This window comes from Pseudorasbora parva, chromosome 13, assembly GCF_024679245.1.
Source record: "Pseudorasbora parva isolate DD20220531a chromosome 13, ASM2467924v1, whole genome shotgun sequence".
Taxonomy (NCBI): Eukaryota; Metazoa; Chordata; class Actinopteri; order Cypriniformes; family Gobionidae; genus Pseudorasbora; species Pseudorasbora parva.
The window spans coordinates 23,433,009-23,445,601 of record NC_090184.1 but is presented as its reverse complement, the minus strand read 5'-3'; the positions used below and the strand labels follow the sequence as shown (position 1 = coordinate 23,445,601).

Here is a 12,593-nt window from a genome sequence, read left to right as displayed (position 1 = left end):
ATCCTTGCAGATTTTTTTGTTTTGTTTTGTTTTGTTGTTCTTTTATCATCTTCCAAAAAAAAAAAAAGGCTCCAAAATGCGTTTTTTCCATTTGAAAATTCTATTCTAGGCCTGTTTGGTGTTGTTTGCTTAGGAATCACGATTCATAATTTTTTTGTTTATTACTCTCCGGCTAGGAAATCATTTTCTAATTATTCAGACTGAAAATGTGAATTTGACAATTATGACAGGCAGCATATTTTTAGTTAACACAACATGAATTAACACTGTCATTTATTTTAATTGTAATTCTTAATGTTGAATAGAATATTCATTAAAATACCTTTTTGGATGTTTGATGTAGTATTGAGCTGATGTTGTACATCTAAATAGAATGCTGGAATATTTTTTTCATGAACAATTAATAATGGTAGCAGAAGTAATTGTAATCATGCTTATTTATTGAATGACTGTGCATTCCTACCCTGCAAAAGTAATGTAAAGGTTTATTTCTGACACTAGATACGAGCACAAAGCAAGACGTGCACGTGCAACATCGCGCTCCTGAGCTTCGGAGACTGAGGCTCAGAGATATCGCTCACCGATCCAGGCTGTCTCTACAAGCGTGATAATGCATGACTATCCCACTCTCCCCCCCAAGACTCAGGCTTAAGCCGCATGGGGAGCCTCTCCTGTACATCACAGCAAAGCCCTGAAACTGCAGAAGGAAAACAAGGCCATGATGGAGCTGTCATTGTTGCCAGTTAATCACATTGGGTGGGAGAGAGACTGACATGGAAGGGCTCAGGGTATTGATGCCATTATTGATCTCATAGAACAATGACCTGTAAGATCAATCTCAATGAAATAAGGTGACAACAGACCTGCTGCGGCACCATAATCGATTTCACAGGCCCGAACGCAATTCCATAATACAAGATTTCACAACGGGCACATAGAGACAGATACATGCATACAAAATGCGGACACATCCTATAGATCGGATAAATCCAGAGTGCGAAATATTTTGAAGATGTTCGGCTTCCCTTCAGAAAACGAAGAGTGTTGTACGGTCCAAACATAAGCCTGCATGCAGAGACATGCTGAAGTGTTTTCATGCGGCCGGATTGAATATTTATATTTTAATGAGAAATGGGAACGAGCGTCGATCATGTATTTTCTGTACAATCTCTCTTCCCCTGACAGCCTGCATATGGTGCAAAAGCATTACGAACAATCAGATGGCCAGGGGTTAGCGACCTTTTGACACGAGTTTTAAATATTTCGTGTTAATCACTGTGCCACATTGCATAAATGTCTGCGGTGCAGGATGCTTGACACCGTTTCCTAGAAAAGGAATCATGCAAATTACGACCTCATTGTGTACTGTGCACACCTAATTGTGTTAGTGCATTATTTGCACTGGTATTTGAGTGGTTTGTTGTGGAGGTAAGTAAGTGCATCTCTTCCAGTAATGATGTTATTTTCAGTGTGAACGTCACTGCCAGGATCACGTATGCTGAGTTAAAAAGACTGAAGAGAAGTGATTTAAGCAAACGGTATTCTGCAGAAAACCTTATTTAAAACTTTACAAAATAATAATAATAATAATAACAACCCAACAACGATAACAGCTGTGTTGAGGGCTGATATGTTTTCCCAATTAAAATTAAGTTAAAGGGTTAGTTTACCCAAAAATGAAATTTATGCCATTAATGACACCCTAACGTTGTTCCACACCCGTAAGACCTCCGATCATCTTCGGAACACAGCTTAAGATATTTTTTATTTAGTCCGAGAGCGTATGCAAGTGTAAGCACACTTTACTGTCCATGTCCAGAAAGGGAATAAAAACATCATCAAAGTAGTCCATATGTGAGATCAGTTAGATCATTAGAATCTCTTGAAGCATCGAAAATACATTTTGGTCCAAAAATTACAAAAACTACGACTTTGTTCAGCATTGTCTTCTCTTCCAGGTTTGTTTTCAAACATCAAATAAAGATTCAAACGGTTATGAATCAGAGGATTGATTCAAGACTGTTTGAATCTTTATTTGAGGATTTCAGAGATTCTAATGAACTAACTGATGTCACAGATAGACTACTTTGATGATGTTTTTATTACCTTTCTAGACATAGACAGTATAGTGTGCATACACTGTTGGACTAAATATAAAATATCTCAGGGGGGGGGCACTCAGTTTCAGTCAATCTCATGTCAATCTTGAGTACCTATAGAGTAGTATTGCATCCTTCATATCTCCGAAAAGTCTTTAGTTTTATTATATTTATAAAAGAAATATGGGCTGTACCGAGTCTTTCCGGAAAAAAACGAGCACCTGGAGGCGTATCGTGTGGGCGGAGCTAAAGAATGACGATCGCGCACAAAGAGGTGACATCCTCAAGCGTAGAGAAGAAAACATTACCCTAAATAAACCATGGCTATCAATCAGATTCAACTAATACAGATAATGATCCAGAATCAGATCCGGAGGCTGAAATAAATTGAACAGGAGAAACAGCAACATCAGGACGTCCGTCTCTGTGGAATGTACTGTACCACAGTAAAATGTTTACTCGCAGTTTATGAGGACATGATTCAGTTTATGGACTGTTGTATGCGACTAAACCTTAGCAGTAGCAAGCAAAACGGTTTTGCACGTCAGACTAGTGTAACGTTATACATAGAACAACAATGGAGTAACCATTAGCGCATTTGAATGACGAAGCACGCTTTGTGAGAACGCTAGGTTTATGTTTGGGTGGTTTTACAATAAAACAAACTGACACCTATATTGGTCAGCTAAACAAATGTATTTAAAAACACACCACAGATTGCATGCTCCATTGATCAATTAACTAACGTATACACGATCGTGTTGATCATTGATGTTTACTTGCGCGATGATAGCCAACAGCATAGACATTTGAAGCAGTTTTACTCACCGCCTGTTCCCAAAGCAGGACCGAACCTTTATCGTTGGGACCGCTCCATCAAAAACAAACTTCTTTGGTAACTGTTGATTTCGTGAAGTCCTGACAGCAGTGACCGTGGAGATCCACTTTTGCGACACGACTGAAGCGATGTTGTGACGCTTCTCGTCATTTCTGCATTCAAATGCAGCGCTGCCTTCCCGGAATGCTATGCGGCCGCTTTAAAGTCGTTTGATGTCACCCATAGGAATAAAGTGGAGCGCAGCGTGACATAAGTGTTCACGGACGAGTGGATCTGCAGCTGAGAGCAGTGTTTATGGGGCGTGCATTTGCTCTCTCGCCTCTAGTCTCGCGCGCGCGCACCCTTCCGGGAGAAGAGCCCGTACGGCCCATAAAAGGACATTCCATCCTGTTGACATCAAGCCGACCCATACTCAAAAAAAACTCTCCGAAACTTGCGAGAAACCGGAAGGAGTATTTTGGATTGTTTAGGATGGGAATCCAAGTCTTTAACAGTGTAAGAAGCTCAGTATGCATGAAACAGCATTTCACCCCCCCCTTTAAACTGTGTTCTGAAGATGAACGGAGGTCTTACGGGTGTGGAACGACATTAGGGTGAGTCATTAATGACATCAATTTCATTTTTGGGTGAACTAACCCTTTAAGAACATATTCCACTGTTGCTCTAAATATTGGGATGGTTTTGCTGTTGTACCTTATGACTAAAAGTGCGGTCACGTTAGTAAAGCATCTGTAGAACTGAACTGACAAAAAAAGTTATTTGTCTATAATCAATATAGTGTAGTGATCTAAAGAACTGCTCACATTAAGTCATTTTTGCTTTTTGTTGGTCAACGAATCGGATCTGCTTGACCATCTTTGCGGCAATCTGTGTGGCTGAATCTTTCACCCTCACAAGAATATTCCCAGTTGTTTGGACTGCAAAAATTCAGTGAACAACGGTAAATGTGGATGCACCTTAATACAGATGTCTACAGATAGAAACATGTTAAAAGTTAATAGACCTTTTTAATATGACCGTGTGACAGAATTAAACATTATATTGCATATGTATGTAATATTTAATGTGCTTAATGTAAAAAAACATATGGTAATATAGTATTAAACTATTTATTAGTATGATACAATAAATAATGTTGAGATTAATATTTTCAATAAACATAATTTTGAATATACAAATATACAAAAAAATGCATTGTTTTGAACAAGAAACTAAACCATTAGTATGTGGCTGTAGTCAATTAATGAGTGAGTCATTGAATCATCCATTCAACCGAATTGTTCAAAACATTGAATCATTAATAGGCTAGTGACAAATGGTCAAAAAGTGTTTTAGTGTCTGAGATACACCTACCGGAGGTAGAACTAAACTCAACAATGGTTTTCCTCATCTCTAAGGTGACCCATATATGGAATGGATTCTTGGCTAAAAATATTTTACTGCTAAGATTGTTAAATGAACAGATATTGTTATACAGCCCCAAACCAAAAAAGGATTAAAATATAACCTGTCTATAAGTAACAAAACACTGCTGAGTTTTGAGATGTGCATTAGTTTGGGTTGTAATCTTTGTTTGGAACTATTTTCGTTGGTGAAATAGAACAAAACGGTTAATATTATGTCTAAAATGTAAGTAACTACTTATTTATATAAATATAAATCGAATGTTTTTTCTTTTTTTAAACTGTATTTAAAGAGGCCACAAATCAAACAAGCATGTTGATAGATAGACTTACCACAATAAGGTATAAATTAAAGCAGCACTAGGTAACTTTTCAACCTTCATAATATATTTTTTAAGACTCTTGTGATGATAAATCGACTTACAATAGGTTGAATGACACGTCTCCCATAGCCTGATGGGGTCTGTATCGTTTTTAATCGTACTTTTAAACTTCGGGTTTCGGGTAGTAACCCGCGAACAAAAAGAACTACAAAATTCGACTGCTTTACGGCATATACGTCACTTCCACCAACACACACACTTCCTTACATTCAGACGTGCGAGCCCAACTTTGTTCGTCGGATAATATAGTCATGTCCGAAGCAGCACAGACACATAAGAAAGAAAAGGTTTTGTTGGAGGAAAGCAATAAGAGGAAACGAAAAAGTGATGGGATTAAAGGCAGGACGGGGATCAACATGTGACCAGCGTTTGCCCGTCGGCGTGAGCTGAAGGAGGCGTGCCCGACCGATGCTGTCATGCTTGTTACGGTGAGCTACCACTCAAACATTGAACTGAAGTATAGATTCTGGAAAACGCTAACCAATTAGACTACTATAATGACGCTGGCTTGTAAACGTGAGCATCGTGATTATTTGGCGTTTGAAAAAAATAAAACCCATGAAATTATATTCATATGACATGCTGAAGCATATGCCACTGACTGTAACGTTACCTGGGATGAAGACATTTCACACGCGCCGCCAGAAGAACTCGAAATCCCCTTCAGTGTTCAGGGGAACTGTTAGTGCTGCACCGACCCGCGGGACGCTTTTATGAAGTTATTTGGCCCGCACCGCACCACTGTATATATTTTTACAACCCACCGCGACCATTAAATAGACATACGGGGTCCGTGGGTTATGAGACGAGCCACGCATCACTAGTTCAGGGCTATCAGGGTTGTCATGTCAACAAATGCACGCGCGATGGCATCCCCTGTTGTAGGATTACAGAGCTTACGACAGTAGTTGAGGACATTATTTTTTCCAAACTGTAGGGGGACCCCGAGAGCAAAAGTAGCCAAGTGGGGCTTTAACCTCATGAAATCGTTTAAATGTGAAAGTAAGAATGAATTCCATACCCGCTGAAAAACGAGCGCTCTATCGCCTATAAAATAGTGTTGCGCGATTTCATAAACATATTACACATCACTATGATTGATCTCGTCATAAATGATCGGGAAACCCGCACAGCAATGATCAACTTCTCTTACATTTTGCTTGGGAACTAATGTGGTCGGAACCAAAGTTTATAGGCCTGCGTTCTCTGGATTTCTCTCAAGCGGAGCACTTCTTCATTCCAATTGGTTGCCGCCGAACCGTGTCATAGCTCATTACCATAAAGTTGAGCTGATTTCAACTCTCCTCGACGCCCAAATCGTCCAAGACGCTGCTCTCGCTGGAGCTTGCCGCCCGGCTCCCATTGAAAATGAATGACTTCCTGCCACCTTGCCGCTCTCGCCGCCGGCGGTGTGAATGCACAGTTAGTATGCTTTCTCTGTGAATTTGAATTTTTTTTTTTGATTAGGCAAATAACAGCCAAAAAAACTCTAACTATTTGAATTTTTAAACTGTAAATCAGGAATTTGCCGTTACCATCATAGACAGTAAAAAAAATATAGGGCAGTCGTGTCCGTGATGTTACACGTGGATTTCTGAAGAGCATTTTTTAAGCGTAAAGTCAGCTGTTGCCATCTTGGCAGCGTGTCACTCCCGGATTAGTGATGTCCAGTTCGCGAACGAATCGTTCTTTTTAACCGGATCTTTATAGTGAATCGATCGAACCAGTTCACCAAATCGAACTGAATCGTTCTAAACGGTTCGCGTCTCAAATCAGGGCTGATCCCACAAGTTACTATAGTTATTAACTTTCTGACATGAGTGACAGTCTCTCCGACTAGAAATAAAACTAATATCTTGAAGTAGATGTTGTAACTCCAATCGTTAGCTGAAGTGAGACATATTTTGCTGAGAGATCTGATGAACTCATGAGCAGCTGATACTGAGCAGGCGCGTGTAACCGAACGTAGCGGTTCTCGGATCAGCAGTACAGAATCGAAAACCGTTTCTGTCGGACACGTTCGATACTGAGAACCGATGAGCCGCGCATGTGTGTTAAGTGTATAAAACTAATCACATTTGGAAACATCATAACAAAGCTGTCTCATAACTGTATTATTTTAACGTTTGGAAACAATGGACTGTAAAACGGTCAAATTAAACATTTATTTGTTTTATCAATAATGCATGACATTTTCAGAAAAAGCTTTTTTCTTTTTTAATTTCTAAGTTGATACACATTTTAAAATGTAATCAAAACAGTAAGTTTGATATAGACTATTCAGCTTGCAGCAGTTCGCAGTTCAGCACACACACACTGATACAGCAGTTCTCGAGTCAGATCGACCGGGTTACAACGGATCAGTAGGCTACAGAATCGGGAACCCTTTCTAACGGACACGTTCGATCTTTCGGACATGTTCGATTCTGAGAACCGGTGAGCTGAGAAGAACCGAACTGTTTCTCTCGGAGTGGGACAGCTGATGCTGATAATACATGAGCACGGGTGAACTGAGGATTTGTGTAAGTATTATGTCAATGTAAGTTTATTTAATCCGTCTAAAACATCAGTGTTTGCACGACAGTGGCTGTATTGAGTGCTGTCAAAACATAAATGAAAAAATGTATCCAAGATGATGATGATGTCAATAATAATTATTACTATACTAAGTTTTGATTACAAATACTTTATATGGATGTGTTTGAATGTATTTTCATCCGCCGGGTTGATAGAAATGACGTCATTAAGTAAAGACGTAAAAGAACCGATGATCCGTTTTTTTTATCCGGATAATTGAAACGAACTGTCCGAAAGAACCGGTTCGCGGAAAAGAACCGAACTTCCCATCACTATCCCGGATAACTGAAAATGGGCAAAGAGGCGGGAGGTGGATAAGCTGATTTGACGTGATGGCTAACAGACCGCAGATAAACAGCTATCCACCTGACACTTAAGTGGCCAAGCCCTTAATATAATTTAAATGACTGAGTTGCCATAAAGGGCAAAATTAGCTGTGTAGACCAAAACCACAATTTGTACCAGGCTGTAAACATGTTTTTGTCTGCTGTAAAGTTGGGCATTTTAACATGGGGCTCAATGAGATTCTGCTCTCTTCTGGAGCCTGTCTCCAGTGGCCAGTCGATGAATTGCAGTTTTAGTCCCTTCTGCATTGGCGTCACGAGAAATTGGGGGAGGTTGCCACTTGGTTACCATGTATACAAAAACAGATCTGAAGTGACCTCCCCCTCTCATGAAGCATATATATTTGAATGCATTATATATGTATTATATTTTTTTTGCAATAAACTTAAATTATAAATATATTGTATTTATACTTATAATCAATGATTAAAATGTTAACAGTTTTATCTGCACCACTGTTTCTGATTAATTCATTTGCAAAGCATTATAGAATGAGAAAAAAAGCCATTTAGTACAGTTTTGTTACTTTGTATTTTTCTCTGATTCTCAAATACTTCTGTGCTTCAAATCAAAGTTTGTAACCTGTTTCTTCTCAGAAGTAGATAGTTTTGGTTCATGATCCCTTAATAATTGCATTATTTATACTGGTTGCATAAAGGACGAGGTCAGCTGGTTAACTTTAAATGGGTGCTCGTAAGTGGCCATTAGCTTGGTTTGTTTCCATTTCTTGGTCTATTAGATCAGTAGTAAAAAAATATTGAACTGTGAGGCATGGAAACGTAAATTACTTGTAATATTACAGGCAAAAGGACCGACTTCCCTTTACGACACCTGACATCTCAATTAGATGCAAATGGCACTTTTAAACATAATAGCTATAACTTACAGGTTGTCACAATGTGACAAGTCATGATAATGGGACTATCACTGGCAACCGAGTTGCTGACGTAGCTGATACCAACAAGCCATTTCTCCCGACAATTCACCATTATGAAGAGATTTTCCATTGCTTGGCATCTGAGGTGAATGTCAAATGATTTGTATAAATGCTATCACTTGTACAGCTTGCTGATGACATCTACTATATCAGCTTCAGACATTTGCATGCAAATGTGGTGGGGGTTATCCTGCAGTGTTTATAAGATGACGAACCTGTTGTCAGACGGTAAAAGCGACAGGAGCGCCAAGGCAGAGAGCTTTCTCCTCTCAGGCTGGGTGATGTTGTCCATGCGATCCACCCACATCTCAATCATACTCCCCAAGAGCTGGTCTGCCTGGGAAGCAGAGATCACCATGATAAACAATCTCATTCACATAATTCTCATTCATAATTTAGCTGTGCACAGGTAAGCGAGGCACACTGGGAACAATATTAATACACCCTTCATAAGATAAGAGGAAAACATAAGGCTACGGTCGAGCCGCCTGTCAGGATGAATGTGTAAAAACCTCCGTCTTTGAAGTTGTTTGGCTGATACTGTAAATAATGAAGGGATCTCTGCGGGAAAGATATTTCTGGGATTGAGGAAATTACGGAGAATACTGATATATGCTGAGACTACAATAGTGCAAATGAGTTCAATTATTCAGCGTGGATATACGGCCCAGGGTTGAAAGGGAATGATTCTGTGTGGGTGGCTCAGCAAAGCATCTGGGTCCACTGGGACCAAATTACAGTAAGATCAGCTCCCACAAACACAACTTACTCTGCTGCACAGACTAAGAAAACTAGGCCAAGCTTGAGAATTTTTTGTTTATTGGTTGATTTGTTGCTTCAGTCTATTTCACCCCAACAAAGGTAAGAAGTGAAAAGGAAGTAATGGAGACTCCCATCTGAGGCATGTGAGCTTGAGTTCTTTGATTTAGAATCATAACGGTATTTAGCCAATGGTATTGAATTTCTTGTTAATATAGACATATATATATAAAGACATACACTGATCAGGCATAACATTATGGCCACTGACAGGTGAATAACACTGATTATCTCTTCATCACAAAACCTGTTAGTGGGTGTGATATATTTGGCAGCAAGTGAACATTTTGTCCTCAAAGTTGATGTGTTAGAAGCAGGAAAAATGGGAAAGTGCAAAGATTTGAGTGAGCTTGACAAAGGTCAAATTGTGATGGCTAGACGAGTCAGAGCATCTACAAAACTGCCGCTCTTATGGGGTGTTCACAATCTGTAGTGGTCAGTATCTATCAAAAGTGTTCCAAGGAAAGAACAGTGGTGAACTGACGACAGGGTCATGGCCAGCCAAGGCTCATTGATGCACATGGGAGCTAAGGCTGGCCCATCTGGTCCAATCAAACAGGCAAGCTACTGTAGGTCAAATTGTTCAAGAAGTTAATGCTGGTTCTGATAGAAAGGTGTCAGAATACACAGTGCAGTTTGTTGCATATGGGGCTACATACTGCCAACAGTGGGCATCAGAACTGGACAACGGAATAATGGAAGATGGTGGCCATTTCCTTTACATTACATGAATGGCCAGGTGCATGTGCATTGCTTACCTGGGGAACACATGGTACCAGGATGCACTATGGGAAAAGGCAAGCCGGCCTTTTCCCATAGTGCATTATTAGATCATAATGTTAGATCATAATTAGATTTCCCATAACATTATTAGATTATAATGTTATACCTGATCGGTTTATTTAAATAATAATAATTAACACAAAAATTATATATCTCAATGATATACCTAGCTAAGTGAACAGGTGTTTTGCATCAGAACTTTCTATTTTAAAAGTCACTGCTCTATCAGGCAAGCAAATGCTGGTGGCCTGACAGTCACCCTCACCTCCTGGTTGAATTTCACAGCCATCTGAGTGAGAAGTGATGTGAAAAAGCCTGAATTCTGCAGTAGAATCCGACCCATCACCCCAAGGTATGTAGACATAACCACAGGATACCTCTGCAGTCAAACACACAAGCATGTGCAAACATTGAAAACTGGAAACAGTAGTTAACTCAAATTAGATTAGTGCAATATGAATACTGTAAGACTATACTGTGTTCAAACTCACTTCGCCTTCGACAATCCCCTGTAACACATCTGGCAGAAGAGGCTGAAACATATGGGAGCCCAACATAGGACTTACTTTGATGGCAATTTCAACAACCTGCAAGAAGCAAAGGGAAAGAGAATGAATTGATCATTTCAGAAAATAAAATAAAATGAATGGACATGAGTAGAAGTTTAATAGTCTAAAATGTCCAAGTAGTCAAGAAGTTACACAACAGATTGAAATCAAATAGTTTAAACATTTGAGGATTGCAGTTGATCAAACAAATTTTAAAGCTGTGGAAAGCAGGTTAATGGGACTAGAGAGAGGAGTTGGAAGAGATGTTAAATAATGGCTGAATCATAGTAAAAGCCTGAGGGATGTTCTAAGCAGGAAGCTGGTGGTCAGTGATTTCAACGCTCTTCTTTATATCTCTCGGTCAGATGCTCCATGGTGTGAAATATATTATATGATGTATAAATATATGGCATAATTAAACAGCAGCCTAAGTTTTAATTGGTATTTTAATATCTACAGCAATTAAAACCAATTGTGTGTATACAAAGCATCTTTAAAATAAATGAAAAGAAAAACAAAATCAAACATAAAATGCATATCCACATACATATAACCTACATATGTTTTTAAAAGCAAATTAGTGCAAAAACATGGGAAATTTTGTGAACATGTTTGAGTGATTTGATTCATTCACATGGAAGTAAATCAATGCAATTATTTTAGATCCCAAAACCAATTTTATATGCAGTAGAAGTCGAATCTTAACAGAACATCAGAGCCATATGCCTTGTTTAAGGGCACAATGGTGGTGGTTCAAGTCTCACTTATTGCAGGAAAAAACAACAATACATGGACTCTTAAAATTTCTGAACACCATCATGCTCATGATTCGAGAAGGAGAAGGCCTGGAACAAGCCTACTGGCATGGTCTTTAGGAAACGTAATGACCAAATAAAAAGCACATTAACTTACTATGAAATATTGCATCACCAGCAAAATCAGACCGAAGCCCTGCTGCAAATTGCCTAGGTGCTTTGAAACAGAGGAAGAGAAGCTTGTAATTGTGTGAATTCTGTTGTCAGACTATGTATTGGCTTGAGAAGGGATCTTGGCAGCCCAAGGCCATTACTCTCCAATTCCACCCTCACTTTGACAGGATGCAGGATGAACCACCTCCTCAAGGTGCGCTACGGTATTCATTTGTCTTCTTCAAGCTGCTGGTGCACAAACAGTCTGATACATAGGGCAGAACTTTACTTAACTGACCACAGAGGGTAATCTACAAACAACATGTTTAAACTAATGTGTCTGGTATATCTGGATTACAGCCATGATGGCACAGAAAGCTTGAGCTGGCAAAGCCTTTTGCTGTGGGAATTATGCCAATTTTGAGGTCCACTAATATGAGTCATCTTGAGTTCCATTTACTTCCATCAACTATTTCATGCAGAGATCATAAGAAAATGGCTTGAGCAGGATTCCATACGTTTAATTCTATTGATCGCAATTGGGGCATAAAATAAATACTTTGTTGAATTTGTTAGTTTTTAGTAATAGTAACAGTAAATTTCTCCATGCCATGTCAGCACCCATTTTTCTTTCAAGGAGGTTAAAAAAAGTTGGAATAAATAACAGTATAAATAAGTGTGTGTGTGTGTGTGTGTGTGTGTGTGTGTGTGTGTGTGTGCGCGCATATATATTGTGTGAATGAGTCAAAATGATTACTTGTGGTAACCAACTTCACGCTACAACTGTTGGCAGAGCTCTCAATATTCCTTTTCATTCTAATAGAAATACACTAACCACATCAGTTCTGCTAAAAGCAGCTGAAAGAATGTTCCTCAAAGGAAGGATCTGGGCACTGACAGTACATGAGCTGGTGGTCAGTGTGTGTGTGTGTGAGCATCCAAGGACACCCCTA

The 12,593-nt window shown here is 39.2% G+C and overlaps 1 protein-coding gene across 1 annotated transcript in view; it reads right to left on the bottom strand.

Annotated features, from left to right (window-relative positions):
* ipo11 (importin 11) overlaps positions 1–12,593 on the bottom strand; it is a 236,424-nt gene that overhangs the window by 38,787 nt on the left and 185,044 nt on the right. Inside the window, exons 25-27 of the mRNA XM_067413532.1 lie at positions 10,676–10,771; positions 10,450–10,563; positions 8,798–8,919 (exon numbers count right to left, since the gene is read on the bottom strand). Of these exons, the coding sequence (XP_067269633.1) occupies positions 8,798–8,919; positions 10,450–10,563; positions 10,676–10,771 (332 nt within the window). The remainder of the gene's footprint in view (positions 1–8,797; positions 8,920–10,449; positions 10,564–10,675; positions 10,772–12,593) is intronic.